Below are 12038 nucleotides of genomic sequence, written 5' to 3' on the forward strand. Positions count from 1 at the left end.
TCGACTTCCGGATACTTTGATTGTTTTGACCTCCAATCTCGGAGCGTTGATGCTTGTTGCAGCAGACTCTTCCGTTGGGGAGGAGATTTCATCTGACATAAAGGCGGCTGTGATGTCCATTGTCCAGTCATCGTACCCTCCCGAATTTTTGAATAGGATCGACGAGTTCATCATTTTTAAGCGACTCTCAAAGCCTGCGCTTAGGGATATCGTAGACATTAGGTTACAGGAGCTTCAACAGAGGCTGGACGATCGAAGAATAACCTTGACGGTGGAGGATGGCGTTAAAGATTGGCTTTGCGACAAAGGCTACGACCCTCGATATGGAGCTCGCCCATTAAATAGACTCATTTCAAAAGAAATCGGCAACCGTCTGGCGGATAAAATAATCAGGGGTGAGGTTGTCACTAGTCAGGGGGTGAGCGTCATGTTCAATGCTGACAAGTCTGGACTTGACATCGTATCTACAAAAGCGACGTAACGGTTTGTGCATTGCATGTATTAATATTTCCGTCTTGTCTCCATTTAACTATTCGTTACCATTGGGATATTGAAAGCAGCACGCTTTTGGCGCAAAGTGGCATTTTGGTGAGCATTCTCTTTGTATCATATAACTTGTATGTATCATCACCTATCTTCCAAAATGCTGCACCTAAACCCCACTCAATCATTCCGGATGATATCTCTTCTTCCAAAGTGCGCATTGTCTTCCTAGCCGGACAGCCTGTGATATCAGTGCGATGTTCACGGGTTGGGTCCCAAGAGAAGTATTTTCCAAATTGGGATATTCAAACCCCCTTGCGGCTCCTTTGTCTTCACTCCACCAGCTTTCTCGTGCGTGGCACCACGTTAAGTTTTGTATCTTCCACCCAAATCATGGCTCCAACTTCCTCAACAAGGAAGAGAGGAGGCCTCCATTCCTTTCGTAGCAACCGGCAGCACGGGCAACGAAGGCGTAACCAACGACCCTTTAACTCCAATTCCAGCAGCAGACGTGACGGGATAGCATCGTCAGCGAGAGAATGCTCAGTTGTGGCGTATACCGAGAACTCGAATAGCGGAATATTAGACAGATTGAGCCAAATACAAGGCAATAGGGGCCAACAGGACCAGGATGATGAGAATGAAGAGCTGTGTCATGTTGTGATGGCTATAGACATGAAGGAGGCGGCCACTGTTGGTTGTTGTTATTATATTGCAGACGAGCAGAAGCTATATCTTCTCGAGGACATTACCTCTGGGGGCCTTGAGGCAATTGAGGCGTGTAAGTTTTGTCTTATGTCTTTTTGCAAAAAAGATACTCTGCAACCCGGAAAGATTGCCTTGCCTCTCTGACTAGCCTTTTTATTTGGATTCAATAGTAAAACTTGATGTTGAACCAACGCTTGTTCTCCTATCAACTAGGGCCGATCAAAACACAAGCAGTTTTGGACGAAATGGGCAAGATGGCCATGCGGCGGACAATGGTGAGTATTATTGTTCGCCTTGTTGCCACATTGCTAGACCGTCACTTACAATCTGCCCTTCAGATGACCAGTTCAAACTGCCTTATCACCTCGACGTCCGCCCAGTGCAGGAGTTTAATTTCGAGGGCGCAAAACTCAAACTTGCAAACCTTCGACCTGATACAAGTAGGGACGATACCCGATTCCTAGTGCCCGGTGATACTTTCTCGCCGAGCAGAAATGGAGACGAGAACGATTTAGGGTTTACTGATCATCAAGGAAAGCTACTACACCTTTCTGGCTCTATCGATATGGATAACCATATTTCTATCGGGTGCGCCGGCGCTCTCATAACCCACCTACAGAGAAAACTAGCAGCGGAATGCCTAGCAAGGGAGGGCGCTGGGGACAAGTTGTTGAACATTAAATCTGTTGAAATGAGGACTCTAAAGGATACAATGTAAGGCCATTTCTGTATATATAAATTGATATTAATCTTTCCATACTAATGTGCGTTGAAGGTTTGTTAATACCGATACGCTCACTTCACTCCAAATAATCCAATCGGAGTCTCATCCAAATGTATTCAACCAAGGACCTGGTAAGAACTCCCCTGGAGCCAAAGAGAGCCTGTCAATATATGGCCTATTCCACCATTTTGCTAGGACACCGCAAGGGAGGGCTCGTCTAAGGCAAAGGTTTCTCCGTCCCAGCACGGATGAAGCTCACATAAAGGAGGGACATGACTTTATCAGCACATACCTACGTCCCGATAACAGTGAGGCCATTGAAAAACTCACCAAGAGTTTGAAAGGGATCAAGAATTTGCGCCCAGTGATGGTCCATGTACAAAAGGGTATCAGTTCCGGAAATGCAAAGTTCAAAGCTTTCAAGAGTGGAGTTTGGGCAACGCTGTTGGAGGTCTGTACCTGGGAATCGTGGCATGTGGGTACGTGCAATCATTGCTAATCTAGAGTTTGCAGTTCGCTTTCCATGCTATCGATGTACACGAGACGATACGGACAGGTTTCAGGGATGGATAATTTGGATTTGCATTTGAAAGGTGAGAATTTTCAGGGCCATGTAAGAATTAGCTAAATTATTCCTAAATAGGCACTCGAGAAGCTAGACGTGACTGTCCTACACCAGGTGGAAGAATAATTCATGAAACGGTGAGAAGAACTTCTAGTATACACAGGGAGTAATGTCTTCCTTTCTGATCCGTAGCAGGTCGATTTACAAAAGCTCGATTGAAGAGCACCGGACTGTGGTTAAGCCGAGAGTGGACCCCGAGCTGGACGATCTGAAAGAGACGTATAATGGCTTAGACAGCTTGCTCAACCAAGTAGCCATAAATATTGCTGGTACTATCCCCAGTAGGCTTAGTAACGATGTTAACGTCATTTACTTTCCCCAACTTGGGTTCAACATTGCTATGCCATTGGATGAAAGAGGTCGCCCTGTTTACGATGGCGGAGAGAAACCGTGGGAACAGGTATTTACCACAGAAAACAGAGTATATTTCAAGGATTTCCGTATGCGAGAGATGGATGAGAGATTTGGAGACATCTATGGCCTTATTTGTGGTAAAAATCCCCGAAGCTGGAGTCTCTATCAAATTCTTATCAGGTCTCAGAAAAGGAAATTGAAATTGTGTACGAGATGGCGCAAAATATACTTCAGCACGAAAAGATGCTTGTGGAGGCTTCTGATATATGTGGAGAAATAGACAGGTATGCCTCAGTACTGCACTTTCCGGCATTATCTGACAAATTACCAGCCTTCTGGCTCTTGCGCAGGGGGCTAGTTTATACAAGCTTGTACGACCGCAGATGATGCAACACAACAGTATCGTAATTAAGGGTGGACGGTGAATGCAATGGCTTAGCTCTTTAGTGATTTATACAGCAACTGACTCAATATAGACATCTTTTGCACGAAGTTACCGTTCCTACGTTTATCCCAAACGATACTTTAATTGTCGGCGGAAATGGAAGGGAAAGATCCCCTCCAAACACATCGTCTCTATCACTAGACACTTCAGTTGGGGTTGCTGACACTGAGGGACCGAGCATGATACTACTGACTGGACCCAATTACTCCGGCAAAAGTGTTTATCTGAAACAGGTTTGCTCCTATATCAAGCAACATGATATATGAATTGAGCTCATAGTTCGCATATAGGTAGCCTTGATTGTCTACATGGCCCACATCGGGAGGTAATACGCAGCCCTGAGCCTCCTATCTCAATCTTTTCATAACTAACCTCGATGTAAAGTTTTGTCCCTGCGGAAACTGCCAAAATTGGCATCACGGATAAAATATTAACACGAATTTCAACAAGAGAAACTGTTTCCAAGGCAAGATCTTATATTTGGAGGAACATAATTTCTCAATATGCTCATTTCAAATAGGCCCAAAGCTCCTTTATGATTGACCTACAGCAGGTATCCTTCGCGTTAGTCCTTGCAACAGAACGCAGCCTGGTGATAATCGATGAATTTGGCAAGGGAACGGAATCAACTGGTTTGCCTCGTCCTAACTCTTGTTTGCTTTGGGCACTCTATTAGAAAGCTATGTCTAATATAATGCGCTATACGGAGTAGATGGTGCAGGTCTCGCTTGCGGGCTGTTCGAATATTTACTCAGTCAAGGTGAGAAGAGGCCAAAGGTACTTGCCGCAACGCACTTCCATGAGATATTCGAGAACGGGTTTCTACCCCCAAGGAAAGAGCTTGGTTTTGGGTATATGGAGGTGCAAATAGATCCGGCTGCGAGAGACATGGAGAATGAGGTCACCTATCTATACAAGTTGCGTACCCCTCCCCTGTATTATTAGTATTATTTTAATAGTTAGCGTCGAAAGGTGGCATCAATCACTAATACAGCTATGCAACCTAGTTTCCGATGTGGACGGAGCAATGCGAGTTTTGGGACAAAGTAAGTTTGTCTTCAAATTAAGTATCCGAACTCGTTGGTTAATCCCTCTACTCCCCCTGGTTTTTCTAACGGAAATCTCACCAGCTGTGCGCTGTTAAGTGGCATCGATCCAGCCATAATCTCGAGAGCAAACGAGATTGGCACCCTCGCTGCCCGCGGTGAAGACCTGGTCGTCATTTGCGCAAAGATGTCTGTGGACGAAATAGAGGAGCTTGGAGAAGCGGTAAGCGACTATCCAAAATTGTTTTTGGGCACGGGGTTTTCCCGTTGATGCTAAATATAGATTCTATACAGGAGAGTATGGCCAGGAGGTTCCTTGGAGCGGATTTTTCACGTCAACCTAATAATTCCGGTGTCGATAGTGGGAATAACAATGAACGACCAGAAGTTTTACTAGAAAATATCATTAGTAAGGGTTATGACAACACGGTAGTAATAGGATGAGGCTGGGAGGGCTGGAGAATGAAGTGTGTGATTCCCTTTGCAGCCACCGTCCTGTGGATACGGTATCGATATTTCTGCCATTCTACTAGGGGGTTCAAATACACTCATACATTACAGCCAAACTTTGGCTGAGAATTTACAGCAGAGTGATATAACTGACTACGGCGATGTATTTTATTTCTAGAGTCAGCCCAGAGTTACAACATAATTAACTAAAAGTGCATTTCCAAATTTCAGCAGAGACTCAGTCTATAACATCATCGTACTCAAAGTTGGTGGTATATTGTTTTATCTATCCAGTAGTACAAACAGAGGAGCCCATATGAAAACCTACAACACCAACCCTTCATCTATGAGGAAAAACCAATCATCCCTCGTTGATTTGACATAAAATTATAATTTCACACTCCTAACCAAGTTGGTCTTGATACCAGTAAGCTCCCCACCATACCCACCACGCTTTTCACCACCTCTATAAACCTGACGAATACTGCCCAACTTTTTCTTCTTCTCCTCGTATTTCTTCTTCTTCTTAACCCTTGGATTCCGCACATCCTTACTCCGCCTCGGCGTCAACCCTTTATTCTTCGCGATCGCATAGGTAATGGCCCGTTTGCCATCTTCACCGATGCCCCCCTCGACCTCAACCCGCACTCTTTCCCGCGCAGCCGCAGCATGCTCGTCAGCAAGTTTGTTCTTATCTGCCTTTTTCTGCTTTGACCGTGCAGCAACCATATCATAGTAGTCGTCTGAATCCGAGTCCACGTTGCTCTTATTATTGTTATTATTATTATTGCTGTCTCCTCGTACCTCGCTCGCAAGACGACGATCCTCATCCTCGCTATCTCCGCCAAGCGCGTGGAGATCATCCGGCGTGCGTTGACCCCTCTTCTCAGCCTGGGCGTTGAGGCGGGCTTGACGGTCCTTCAGCCGCTCCCGGTATGGTAAGTCTGTATCACCGCCAGCATCACGGCCAGCAGCACCGCGTTTGTTGGATTTCTGTGCGATTTGCGAGGTATAGAAGCGTAGGGATTTTTTCTTCTTGGCTTTTTCTTCAGCTTCGAGGGTGTCGAGGGCCGCTTCGTCGCCGAAGTCCGAATCGTCGTCCTTTGATGTGGATTTTTTAGTATGCTTGGATGTTCTTTTAGTTGATTGGGCATTAAGTAAAGTTGAAAGGTAGGCCAACTCAGCCTCAGTCTGGCGTAGTTTCTCAGCTCGTTTCTTTTCTGAGAGTGCTTTGGCATCTTCCGCGGCTTTCTGGGCTTTGGTTCTTTTAGATTTGGACACCGGTGCGGGTTCGACGGGGTTCTCATTCACCCCAGCGATTTTCGTGGCTGGTGCTGATAGAGATGATGTTTGGTCGTTATCAATGCTATAATATGATTCCACTTCAGAATCCACAATTTCTTGTGCATCCTTCGCTTCCTCCCATTGCTTCTTGCAGTTGATTAGGGTTTCCATGATTGGATGTTCTCTTAGCTCAGCAGGGGACATTGCGAGACGCGTTTCTCCATCTCTTGAAGGGGATGTCAGGAGAAAGAAGTACATGCTGATAGCACCTAGATAGGCAGACAGAGTACGGAATTTAATCACTGGTAGCGGAACATGGTCACCACCCGCTTGATGTGACAAACCTCTGCCATTCACCGAATTCTCTGCATTTTGTGCTGCAACAGCAAATTCCTCATGCAGGTGTTGAAGAGAGAGAAAGTCTTTCGAAAGAGGTTCGAATTCAGGGTATCGTTGCTTCACAATCTTCCGTCGTTCGTCGACGCTCATATCGTCTGTCACTTGCAGCTCAGGTAAAGCCTCTATGACGACATTGTTCTCGCCTTCTCGGCCACGTTCACCATCATTGACCGCGGTGGCCCATTCGCTCTCATCGAATCCAAAATCCGCTTCATTCATCGCTTGTAGTCGCTGTTGTTGGATCTTTTTGGCTTCAGCTTCCTCCTCAAATGCGTCTGCCTCTGTTTCGATAATGTCGGCATCGTAGTAATCTTTCTTCGAAGAACCCCATCCTTTCATGCCTTCATCCTCTTCTCCCTTACCCTCCTCCTCGTCGTCATCATCAACCAGAGTGGCAGCATTGAAGGGACGTAGCTTCTTCAGTGTAGATAGTCCGGAATCACCATCCTTCTCTTCCTCGACATCAACATCGTCATCGTCAAAACCTTCGTCGTCTGTAGATTCGGATTGATACCCAAGCACTTCTTCATCGGAGAGTACGAAAAATTCCTCTATGAACACCATGTTAATAAATATGGAAGAATCGGTCATCAGCGAAAGAGGGGGGTTTAATTATTTACCTTGCTCTGATAATTTACGCCTCCTCTTTGCCTCGGGGGCTTCTTCCAAGAGAATGCGATCCCGACTCTGTTCGAATTCATCCTCCGAATCGGCGAACCTGGAATCCGCTTCAAATCTGGAGGTTTGATCCGGACCGCTCTGCTTCGCGGATGAGAGCTTGCCGGCTTTTCTTTTCTTGCCCATTGGTGCAAGGGCTGCCTGTGATGGCCAGCAGATACGTGGTCGAATGCGCCAGTAAGCTGCTGCTGGAATTGGCGACTCCCCGAAGATTTCCTCTTTTGCATGGTCAAATTTAAAAAAATGGACTTCGGGATATCTTGGCACGAACTCCGACTCAATAACCACGCTAGTCTCGATTTGGGACATGATTTAAACTCTTTGGGCAGGGATTTCTCCATCTCCTGACGAACCCTGGCACCGGATTTGTACCTAGGCAGACGTGAGAGTGCGAATGGAGAGAAAGCCTCTGCTCCAATCGCATTACACGACGAATTGTATCACTTAATTGGGATCGCTGTCGGAAAAATCGCTACGAAGAATAAATACTAGAAACAGGCAGGCCAAGCACTTTTTTACATAGAACGGCGTATCTCATGGGCATGTATCTTTACTATATATATTAACAAACATTGCTCGTTTGTTAACATTAACATTTCTTGCGTTGCAGGTAGAAATAAGCAGTTGGATATTGAACGTGGTGGGAAGAACCTACGCCTCCCAGAACGCCCTTTCCTCGTCGTGCGTCGTCGTCCGATTCCTTCTCCGCAATGCCGGATTTACGCGCCACTCTACTATCCCTCTCCCCAGTGGGCTCTGATGTTTCGTTGTCAAAACCCCAGCTAGTCGCTGCAGTCATTCTTTTGTTAGTATCCCTATGCTTAGCCGTCAGCATGCGTAACTTCTACAAGACCACAAATGAGTTCGTTGTGGAGAGGAAGGTCTGTATTTGGATCGAATTTCGTCAATCTTCTCGTTTGCTTTGTTCCCAGTAGCTGACGCTGATGGCACATGTAGATGGTGGTTGTTACCGGTGGTTCGGATGGCATGGGCAAAAGTGTCGCTATGGAGTTAGCCAAAAAAGGGGCCAGTGTAACAATCGTCGGCCGCGATGTGAGCAAGTTACAAGCTGTCTATGAAGCCATGAAGGTAGGCTCGTTCATGCTTGATACATTATCATTGTCTCCGAAAAGACAGTATTGGTGACGCGAAAACCAATGGTTAGACATTCGCTCCTCCCACGTGCGACCAGAAATTTCACTGGATCAAAGCCGATTTGACCGACCCCAAGGAATCTGAACGTGTCATGGACGAAGTTACCGAGTTCAACGACGGAGTGTATCCCGATATTGTCTGGTGCTGCGTTGGACAGTGTTTGCCTGGGTTTTTCCTCCATTCTTCTCTTGAGACCTTGAGAGCACAGATGGACACCAATTTTTGGACCTCAGCATATACTGCAAGGGCTATTATGAAGCGATGGCTAGCTCCGGCCTCTACTGCTCAATCTCCGGAACAGCCACCTCGTCGTCATTTGATCTTTACTAGCTCCGCTGCTTGCTTTGTCCCGGTGGCTGGGTACGCGCCATACGCGCCAGCAAAAGCAGCCCTACGCGCCCTCGCGGATGCCTTGACTTCTGAGATCGAGATTTATAATGGCTCCCGAAGAAACCCGTCCCTCAACGCCCCTGCTGCGGATGTGAGAACCCATATCGTTTTCCCGATGGGAATTTTGAGCCCTGGATTTGTCCATGAACAAAGAATGAAGCCTGCCGTGACGAAACACCTTGAAGAGTCTGACAAGCCACAAACACCAGACGAAGTTGCCACGATTTCTATCAGGGGGCTCGAAAGAGGCCAATACATGATTACAACAATGGCGGTAGGCACGATCATGAAAGCAAATTCAATGGGGGGTAGTTATAGGAACAACGTCATTTTCGACACTTTAACCACCTGGATGAGCAGTCTTATTTTCCTTCAGGTTGTCCCGGACTTGAGAGGGAGGGCCTTCCGATGGGGCCGAGTAAACGGCATTCCCAAGAAAGGAGAAGACAATAGCTTGGCACCTCAACCCGTGATGGGAGACTGTATCGACGGGGAATAAAAGTGATAGAACTCTGCAGCACTTGCCCTATGCATAACATCCTCTTTTCCTATTACATACTAGCACGCCATTTCCTATGCATCAATAATAACAATTCCTTCGTTTTTAACTTCTGCCATTAATGTTCCTTGTGAATAATTATCTGTTTGTTGCGGAGTTATGGGATACGGTCCTCTGCTTTCTCACTTACCTCTATAAAATAATTCTTCTATGAGAAAATGCATATGATACAACAGGGTCATATGCAAGGAAGTCAATTTCGTCACCATCAGATGACACCGAGCCCTAATATTGAAAAGAATACTAGTAAGCTTTCTACTCTTTCATCCTATTAGACCACGATACTGGAGTTCAGTGAGAAGATCTTGATGCTAATGCTTGTCAGGCAACCCACGTTCGGGCGTACACTTGAACGTGGTTCAAAAAAGCTTGAGCGTGGTTCAAACCCATATGGTTCATAAAGTCACTAAAACACCACCTAGATGATCATTAATCATTCTCTAGGAGGGATTTTTCGAATTTTCTCGTGCTCTAACCCCCTAACTAACCCCCTTACTTACCCACGTAACCTTCTAACCCCTAATCTAATCCCTAACCCACCCCTAATTCGTGTTGGAGTGGTAATTAAATTACATGAATCAGAGTTGAACATGGGTTAAAATTTGAACCATGTTCGACTGCACCCCAGCACCGGGCTCGGTTCCCGGGAGTCGGGATAGCCATGATGCTTTAATCCCTGAACTTTAATCATTGCCAGAGCTCAAAACATAGTCCGCATCGATTCATTTTCACAATATTCCTAATGCCACTCTTGATCTTCTTACCACTCTGAACAAAGGATGATGGATTAGTTAGGTCAGGTTTGTTGAAGGTTAGGTATGAGGATTAGGATTGAGGTTTGATTCAAGAGCTCGGGTATGAGAAAACACACATTCTGATGGAGGTGAAAGATTGGTTCATTGTAACTAACTAGCGGAGCACTGCTTAAATAGGTGTGGTCACCAGCACATTCAGCCTATCGACTTTTCCAAGGCTCTGTGCAATTTGGGACTCCTGTTCAACTCTGATCCTGCCATGGCTCAAGGTTGAAGCCCCACCAAGGGCTATTCCCGGCCGAAAATCCAAGCCCTATTCAGCTTTTTTGATGCCTATTCCACTATACGCCGGCCGCGCGAACACGGAAAATATTTAACATCCTCTTCTACAGCGTAATCATACCTATGAAGGAACCTCATACGACGCTAATTCCCCCCTCTGAATCTGTTCGAAGACACTTTTGTCAGGGGCTTGATGGCAGCTGCCGGGGCGATCCGTCGGACTAAAACGCCACCGAACTCCACAGTATCCAAATGCTAAGCCGTATAAGGAAGTCCACGCGGACCTCAGAGCTTTGGGTCAGTATATAAAGTAGTTCACTCAAAACCCTAAAATGGACATTTTTAGCATCAACATTTATTTTCTCCAATAAATCAAGAAGACAATGATTTTGTTTTATTAATTTCATGGAAAAAATAACTTTTCCCTATGCTCTCTACTCCAATCTACTCCATAAAAACCTTTAGAAAGGGTAGATGAAAATACTAGTATTGCATAAAAGGATTGATCTTTATAGTACTACTATCTAGTATCTTTTTCTATGTGTCTTTACTCCGTACAAAGATACCTGTTTCGATAAATATAGTTCTTCTATTTTTAGTAAACAGAGGCACGAGTAGGTTATGTCTACTCCATTTAATACCTTTCTTTAAATTTCGAACCAACTTCTTCTATTACCCAAGTCTAATATCCATATCTATTAAATATCTACCCCAAACACACTGTGTGGAGCTGGATGGTTGAGCTTCAAATGTAGTTGGGTGGCCAAAGAGGGACGATCTACGACCCAACCTGGAACGGAGAGCACTTACAGGACTCCTAGTCAACCCCGTCTACTTCAACTTCAAACCCCTCCTCATCTTTTGCGCTTGATGCAAACTTGAGCTCAATTACTGCCGTCCAGAGTTCGTAGTTACATCCCAAATAAAAATGAAGCTGCTCATCATCTTCAGCTTTGTTACTCTTACCGCTTGGGCCTTGCATCCCCTCCCCCCGCAGGACCAAGGGGACCAAACAGTCATTACAGTCAACGAATTAGCTGAAGGCACCAATGACGACAACTTCTACGGTACCAACCCCGTGGATGGATGCTGGGAGACCCTCGACTGCTCCCTAACCGAAATCGAAGCCATGTCTATGCCCAGCCGGCTCGAATTTGTCAAGTACATGAGCACCTGGCGCTTGGATGTGTTGCAGTCTTCGGATCAATTCCACATCTTTGAAGCGACCATCGCCTTCTTCATGAGGAAGGATATCGGTACCCCGGGTTCGTGGTTGTCACTTGTGCATGCTGCGTGTGTCGAGGCGTTGCAGAGGGGCGCGGCCATGTCTCTGGGCATTTCAAATAATCCCGCTGGGAATCCTGCGAGTGAGAAGTGGGCAGACTTTTTCGATCAAAGGAAGCATGGGAGGCTTACGGATCGGAGTGTATGATTGCCCTTCCCGCTCCCCCCGCTTGATCGTCTAGTTTCCGGGGGTTTCATATATCGCAAATCAAGGAAGACTGCTAACAATGGTATCTATCTCTCCCTCACGGTTTGTCGTGAGTAGGCCCACGACTTATCTTGGGCGATTGCAGAACAAACTGCTGTTGACTATGGCATTCGCCGCGCTGACTCATCGCCTTATGTCGACAAGCCCTCTCCGCGCATTCTACGCTGGATGCAATTCTCGCGCATATACAGAGCAGCCATGCAGTACCG

General features: G+C 46.1%; 5 protein-coding genes across 5 annotated transcripts; 4 read left to right on the forward strand and 1 right to left on the reverse strand.

The window, feature by feature from the left end:
- Positions 1-49: 49 nt before the first annotated feature.
- Positions 50-481, forward strand: HCAG_01786 (predicted protein; the record flags this gene model as incomplete). Its single annotated transcript, XM_001544689.1, has 1 exon — positions 50-481. The coding sequence occupies one exon, from the start codon at positions 50-52 to the stop codon at positions 479-481; it is 432 nt and encodes a 143-aa protein (XP_001544739.1).
- Positions 482-876: 395 nt separating this feature from the next.
- Positions 877-4829, forward strand: HCAG_01787 (hypothetical protein; the record flags this gene model as incomplete). The annotated part of the gene is made up of 13 exons (XM_001544690.1): positions 877-1264; positions 1362-1466; positions 1530-1905; positions 1967-2394; positions 2559-2617; positions 2644-2940; positions 3245-3315; positions 3371-3572; positions 3860-3971; positions 4061-4274; positions 4347-4385; positions 4470-4608; positions 4680-4829. The coding sequence occupies 13 exons, from the start codon at positions 877-879 to the stop codon at positions 4827-4829; spliced, it is 2580 nt and encodes an 859-aa protein (XP_001544740.1).
- Positions 4830-5222: 393 nt separating this feature from the next.
- HCAG_01788 (predicted protein) lies at positions 5223-7505 on the reverse strand (the record flags this gene model as incomplete). Its single annotated transcript, XM_001544691.1, has 2 exons — positions 5223-7069; positions 7139-7505. The coding sequence occupies 2 exons, from the start codon at positions 7503-7505 to the stop codon at positions 5223-5225; spliced, it is 2214 nt and encodes a 737-aa protein (XP_001544741.1).
- A 524-nt stretch (positions 7506-8029) lies between these two features.
- On the forward strand, positions 8030-9240 carry HCAG_01789 (conserved hypothetical protein; the record flags this gene model as incomplete). Its single annotated transcript, XM_001544692.1, has 3 exons — positions 8030-8077; positions 8154-8285; positions 8362-9240. The coding sequence occupies 3 exons, from the start codon at positions 8030-8032 to the stop codon at positions 9238-9240; spliced, it is 1059 nt and encodes a 352-aa protein (XP_001544742.1).
- A 2025-nt stretch (positions 9241-11265) lies between these two features.
- On the forward strand, positions 11266-11795 carry HCAG_01790 (predicted protein; the record flags this gene model as incomplete). The annotated part of the gene is made up of 2 exons (XM_001544693.1): positions 11266-11630; positions 11720-11795. 2 exons carry the CDS (start codon positions 11266-11268, stop codon positions 11793-11795), a joined length of 441 nt encoding a protein of 146 aa, XP_001544743.1.
- Between the last annotated feature and the right edge of the window lie 243 nt (positions 11796-12038).

This window comes from Histoplasma capsulatum, genomic scaffold (genome assembly GCF_000149585.1).
Source record: "Histoplasma capsulatum NAm1 scaffold_1 genomic scaffold, whole genome shotgun sequence".
In the NCBI taxonomy this organism is placed as follows: Eukaryota; Fungi; Ascomycota; class Eurotiomycetes; order Onygenales; family Ajellomycetaceae; genus Histoplasma; species Histoplasma mississippiense.